The sequence below is a fragment of the Symphodus melops genome (assembly GCF_947650265.1).
Source record: "Symphodus melops genome assembly, chromosome: 1".
Classification (NCBI taxonomy): Eukaryota; Metazoa; Chordata; class Actinopteri; order Labriformes; family Labridae; genus Symphodus; species Symphodus melops.
The window spans coordinates 32020063-32026731 of record NC_136691.1 but is presented as its reverse complement, the minus strand read 5'-3'; the positions used below and the strand labels follow the sequence as shown (position 1 = coordinate 32026731).

At 40.5% G+C, this 6669-nt stretch overlaps 1 protein-coding gene across 1 annotated transcript; it reads right to left on the bottom strand.

Annotated features, from left to right (window-relative positions):
* Positions 1-3002: 3002 nt before the first annotated feature.
* LOC306835641 (perforin-1-like) lies at positions 3003-5473 on the bottom strand. Its single transcript, XM_079362307.1, has 2 exons — positions 5274-5473; positions 3003-3521 (listed from the first exon to the last, which is right to left on the bottom strand). Exon 2 carries the CDS (start codon positions 3504-3506, stop codon positions 3120-3122), a length of 387 nt encoding a protein of 128 aa, XP_079218433.1. The 5' UTR covers positions 3507-3521; positions 5274-5473; the 3' UTR covers positions 3003-3119.
* Between the last annotated feature and the right edge of the window lie 1196 nt (positions 5474-6669).

The following is a 6669-nucleotide window of genomic DNA, read 5'->3' as shown; positions in this document are numbered from 1 at the left end:
TATGACTTGTGCTGTTGGACTTCCAGGTCAAAGCCTGGTGCAGGGACTGTGTCAACGTCCCCATGTGTCAATTCTATAATCCTCACACGGATGGCCCGGGTTCGCGTCCAGCCTGTGGCTCCTTTCCCGCATGTCTCGCCCCACTCGCTCTCCCTGATTTCCACCTTTGTCCACTTTCCTCCCTCTATAATAAAGGCAAAATGCCTTTATTATATGCCTTTCAGAAAAACAATCATTACAGCCAGTTTCATTGAAAGTCACAGGTGGCTTCAGCTGGATTAATGGATTAAATTGGAAAAATACATTGCCACTGCAATGCATAACATTTTAGTAATCATACAAGAAATTACCCAACATTGGCTATCTGGGACTTGTGTTTTAGTTGCTGTAATATTAAAACTTGTCAACATCGTTTGGTTTTTACAAATCGGGTATCATGATGACTCGTGCTTCTTCCCTTGGAGGGTGTAGGAGTCATGGAGCATTCCCCCTTTCTTTAGGAAGCAATCATGGCTGTGGGTTCCCACCTTGATCTGTCTCTGACTCCCAGCTGGTCGTCAAACAGGATGTCACTGTCGAAAACCTCGAGCCTCAGGATGTCGTTCTCTCTTTCCTTAAAGTAGGAGAACTCTTCCTCCCACCACAGGTTTGGTTGTTTTACCTAGAGAGGCGGAGCTACAGAACACCTTGATTCCCAGCAAGTTTGAGGGGAGGCCACTGGCCCTCCGGTTGAACAGCCTGAGCTGAGCATGAGCAGTCAAACTGCAGAGGAGCAGCAGGAGGAGCGACAGATGGGAGGCCATGGCTTCACAGGAGGCTGAGGAGGAGGAACAACACATACTGTACGGTATGACGAGAGTCTACAGAGCTTTCATTTTAATGGTTTGAATGTGTTTGAATTGAATTGATTTAAATGTTTGAATAAATACTTAAACTTAAAAAAAACAATAAAACAATTATAAATATTTTTAACAACACTAAATGCATAGGTTAATTGTATTTCATTTTCTTAGTGTGAGACCTAAACATTAACTTAACCAAAGAATATAAAGTTAAATCCTTTCTGGATTTACCAAAATATATATTTTTTAAATCTATTTCTGATAATTATTTATCAAATTCTCTGCTCCAGCATTATAATGGCTTTTAAGTTATGTTTTATTACCAAAAGTTGTGACGTCTTGTTAGGTTGATTTGTCATATCCTCTTTTCACAAAAAAAAAAAAAAAAACTCATAAAAAAGACCCCCCATCATCTCTACATCACACTATAAAACTCATAGAATCATTCTCTACACTCTCACAACACTCAATTAACTGGAATAAATCCACAATATTACTTTTCCAACACACAGTTGGAAAGTGGCAGCCACACCCCCACCAGTATCGCTTACCTGGGGATAAAGATCTCCTCCAGGCTGTCAGAGCTCTTCACCCTCAATTTTTTCCCATGAAAAACAAACTGAAGATGAGTTACAACGCTGGATGAATCTCCCCATTTCAATTACAGGCAGAATCTCTATAATCAAAATGTCTATTGTCCCCAAAGTCAACTACCTGTTCTCAAGGACCCCAGTTCAACCGACCTCTGCCTGGTTCAAATCCCTTGATACAGCAATCAATAAATTCAACTGGAAAAACACAGACTCACAACACTACAGAAACCCAAATGACAAGGAGGCCTCAACGCGCCAGACTTCTACCAATGCTCATTAGCCAATCACCTACAGTTTATTCACAAATGGATCCATCAAATCAAACCATCTGACCAAACCTGGGTAGACACGGAACAAACAGTATGCAATAAAATTCAAATATCAGATCTACCCTTTTTCAATCAATCAATCAATAAAGGAAAGTCCACTCTGCAAAGCGCCTACAGCAGCCAGAGCTCTGACAGCTTGGTGGAACCAATTATCAAACACACCTCTCACTCCAGCAAAACATATACTATTTGGCTGCCACATCCCAATGTTCCCATCCCTCTGTCTACTTGGAGACACATCCACTCTTCTTCTCAATCAACGCAACATGACACATCTCCTGGTGTCACTAACTATCAGCAAAAAAGTCCTACTGTACAACTGAACTGGAAATCAAGGTCAAAAATAGACATTCCCACATGGAAACATTAGACTACATTACAGAACCATACCGTACACTCTGCTCTGAGAGAGCTGGTTTCTACAGGGTCACAAACCTCCTCTGCTGTTTGATATGTTGACCAAAGCACAGCACAGATGTTTCAGCAGGGGACTGTTTGAAAAGGTGAAAAAGGCTGTAATATGTCCTTTTTAAGTGCAAGAAGAAGAAGAAGATACTGTATGTCTGACCCTTTCTCTGTGCCACAGAAATACTGTGTTATCTGTTTTACAAATATGGTAATATAATTGTTTGGCAATGTGTTGTACTGTGAATGTTTTCTTTGCATATTCTGTGTTTGTATTTTAAAGATTATTTTGATAGATATGTTTCACCTTGGGGTGTTTTGAATATTTGACCATGATGTGATCATATCAGCCTATCGGTTTACAATCCTTACATGTATGGGTGTGGCCCCCAATTTTAAATGAATTATCACCTTAATTCATTTTTTTTAATACTTTTTTTAATGCACCGACCAGTTAGAAGAATATGATGAATGGTTGTCTTTTGGTTTAGTTTTGCAACGAAGTGTGTCATACCTGCGTAATCCTCTAGTGAATCAGGCCTCAGTTATTTGTTAAAACTTCTTTATCCAAATACTGCAATACCATTTTGTATCCCAAAAATAGAAGAAAATAAAATGGCAACAGCCACAATAAGAATGACAAATAATGTTTTTTTTAATTGAATTCAATTGCCTTTTGAAAAACACAAAAAACAAAGAATTTGATAACTTATTGAAAAGTTTAGAAACAGACTGGTAGAATGATCCCAGATCAAACCTGAACCTTCAGTGTTTTGAAAGAAGAAATCGTTAGAAAATTCATTTTAGGATGACAACATGAGAGACGCGCAGGCTGCTTGTACAACATGAGCTGTTTATTTTTTCTACACATGGCCAAAGACTGTTTCAGCCGAGGGTGCGTTGAAGTTTACCAATCTGATATGGTGACAACAGAACTACTCGAGCCTCTGTCATTGGAGGGTGTAGGAGTAATGGAACATGCCACTTTTTTCCAGGTAGCAGTCATGAGTGTGGGTGCCCACTTTGACTGGACGCTGGCAGACTCCCAGCAGGTCATCGAAGATCAGGTCGCTGTCAAACACCTCAAACCTCAGCACGTCATTCTCCTTAGCATCGTAGTGGCTGAACTCCTCATCCCACCACGGGTTGATGGCGTCGTGTTGAACGGACGTTTTCCCCAGATAGACTGAAGCAAAGGAAACCTTGATGTAGCCGTCTGTGGTTCCAAACAGGTCAGAGGGGAGACCGCTGGCCCTCAGGTTAAAGATCCTGATGCTAGAATGGGCCACATTCAGAGTGCACAGGAGCAGCAGGAGGAGAGGAAGAGAGGAGGCCATGACTGCACAAAAACACTGAGGAGAAAACAAAACAAAGGATTTTTTTAATTCATAATTTTTCACCTTTTCACAATTTGTTTTCAAATTTTATAGGAGCCACTGAAGGGACAATGACAGGAAAAAGTTAGATGATTCAGGTTTCTGAAAAACATTTTTCTTGTGCGAACTATTTATCCTGATTTCAAACTCAGACCTCGAAGAAAAAAGACAGAATTTAAAAAAATCCCAACCTTATTCCTCTGCCGTAACAAACTAACCTGTGATTGAAACTATTTCCTGTGAAAGTTTTTCATGCTCACAGCAAAGTTTGACAAGACAAAAGGAAGTTTAACTTGTTTATAAGAAAGTTTTACAGAGACCGTCTTTTTTAAGATTCAAAGGAGTTTAACAAACTGTGGTGTGTTTAACATCCAGGTGTGAGTGTTGTGTTACTGAGGCACAACAGGTGAGCGTCTGTAGCAGCTACTGCTGTGAGCTGAAAAATAACAACTCCCCTGGTTAGAGATAAGCTGAACCTGTTTGTTCTCTTTCCAGTCAGGAGGCGAGTGTGAACATTTAGCTCCAGAGCATCTGCTTCTATTTGGACTGTTTCTACTGTTTTCTACTAAATTTAACAAACTGTCCCAAACACACATGTTGACCTTCAGATTACTTCATTAACCCTTTCTACAGGAACAATGATTAAAGTTAACTTTAGTTTAGAAAATGTATAATTAAGTAAGGAGACTTTAAGTGTTGATACATTAGCATGTGTTGGGAAGAGCTCAGTAATTCAGCATTTCTTTTAAGATACATTTAAATAAGAAAAGTTTGAGTTTTTCTTTTGATGACAAATGAGAAATAATCACAACTTCATTTCCAGCCTGGTAGCTGTTTGTGAACAGGTTTAAAAAGAAACGTAGATGAGCGCTGTATATGACGCCCACACATCAGTCAAAGGTTTTGACCTTTGACTATATGTGCCTGGGTCAGGAACTCTCTTTACTCACTACAATGAATCAGGTAGGCCAGGTCATGTTTGAGAAAAGATACGCACTCAATGCTGCCAGATCTGTGAGTGTGTTTACATCATGGATATACTTGAGCATAGTCTGGAAGTGTTGTTTACATGCAAACGGAGAAACTGTAACTGTTCCCTCATATCACTGTCTACATGATAACATTAATATCCCAGTCTCTGATTGATTCTTATTAGCGCAGGTGCCTGATGTTTAGTTTTTCACAACACAGACCAAGTGCCAGCAGACGGTGACCAGGCATCTCGTCCAAAATGTACATTTTTCCACCAAGGAGTGGAATTTTTGGCAAAAAATTATTTGCAAAAGATTCATAATAATAATGACACCGTAGTTCGTCCCCTCACAAGCTACCTGAGGAAAAAGGTAACGTTTATTCATTTTTCACAAATGAGCATCTCTCACGGACGGAGAGTTGGATTTAAATCTTTGTATACATGTTAGAAGACACTTCTATGAACACACTTTTAAAGAAATCTGTAGATAAGGAATTAGTTGCCAGATGTTCCAGATATCTGATAAAATTCCTTTACTAAGTACATTCATCACTACAAGAAGAGTGACAACACTGTCAGCATGTAGCAGGGATATTAGATTTATTTTCTTCTTACATTTTTACATCTATAGCCCCGATGAAGAAAGTCATCATTATATCTAAAAACGTGAACATTAGGGCCAGTAGTGGCCACTGGGCATGGATATGATAGAGAAATAAAAAGAGACAAATCTGAAGTTTTAGTAGAGGTCTTACCTGAAGTCTTGATACGGTGTTTCTAACCTCTCAGGACGATGTTACGTGTATTTAAAGGCTCAAAGAGCTCGTATCAGCTTGATAAAAAAACAAACTTTCAAAGCACAACAGCCTGCTCCACTCTCAGCATTATGCAACACCAAATGAATACATCAAGGTTTTCTTGTTTTTCAGTTTCAGTCCTCTGGTATCTACACCTTAATTGGATCTCTAACCTGAAAATTCCTCTTTCATGGTAACTTTGAGCTGATGTTTGTCTCTGCACTTAATACCACAACTTTACAAGAAAGGATTAATTCTGCCTGAAATTAATTAAAGAAGAAGAGCTATGTGGAAGAAGTGTCATGGTTTGGTTTTTGTTCTGTATTTAATCTTGTTTTAGTTCATTATTTCCCTCGTGTTCTGTGTATGTATGTTCCTAGTGTGTTTACTTTAGTCTTGAGTGTGTTTCCCTGTGTCCTCCTATGTTGCATGCTAGTTTATTTCCTGTCTTGTGTTTTAAGTCTAGTCTTTAGTGTTTCCTGTTTTATTTTGTAGATCTGGTTTTGGTGGTGTCAGTGTTGGGTTTTACTTTGTACCTGTCTTCAGTGTTCTGGTCTTGTGTTCTTTGTTCCTTGTGTTTCCCGCCTTTCTGATTACCCTGATGTTCCTCACCTGTCTCGTTAGTCTCACCTGCGTCTGATTACCCCTTGTCTATTTAGTCTCTGTGTTTGCCCCAGTGTCTTGTTGGTTCATTGTATTGTCAGTGTCAGTGTCTTTCATATGTCGTCGTTTTTGGTTGCTGCTTCTTCCTGCTCCCTGTGTTTTCGCCTCCTGGTTTTTGGAAAGTTTTGGATTTTTCCTTGGAAGTTTTTGTTTTATCTTTTTGTTAAAATAAATTATTAGTTATTCTGCACTTGGGTCCTCCTCTCCCTGTTTCCTACCCGGATCGTGACAGAATGAACCAACCAGAAATGGACCCAGCAGAAGTTTTTTGTTTAAATAACCCTTCTCCCTGGGAGGGGACAAGGCTTGCTTTTTTCCCTGGTACAAGAGGTAGGAGGAGACAAGGCCGGGCAACACGGTGTCCGGACTCCATATCTTCTCATGCTCTGGTGGACTTTTTAATGGACTTGTACTTGGAGCCAGAAGGCTCCACAAAGCCTCGGCTCAGGCTTCAGGCCAGGTCCAGGAATCGGCCTAGTCCTCAACCCAGACCACAACTCAGGCCTCAGTCCAGGCTTCAGCCTCATGGTGCCTCAGAGCCTCTGCTACCTGTTCCTGTTCCAGCAGAGCCCCGTCTGCTTCCTGTCCCTGTTCCGGCAGAGCGCCGTCTGCTTCCTGTTCCTGTTCCAGCAGACTGCTGTCTGCCTCCTGTCCCCGTTCCGGCAGAGCGCTGTCTGCTTCCTGTCCCTGT

What these genes read in the sequence shown, in the direction of transcription:
- LOC306835641 (XM_079362307.1), bottom strand. Translation starts at nt 3,506, where the DNA reads ATGGCCTCCTCTCTTCCTCTCCTCCTGCTGCTCCTGTGCACTCTGAAT.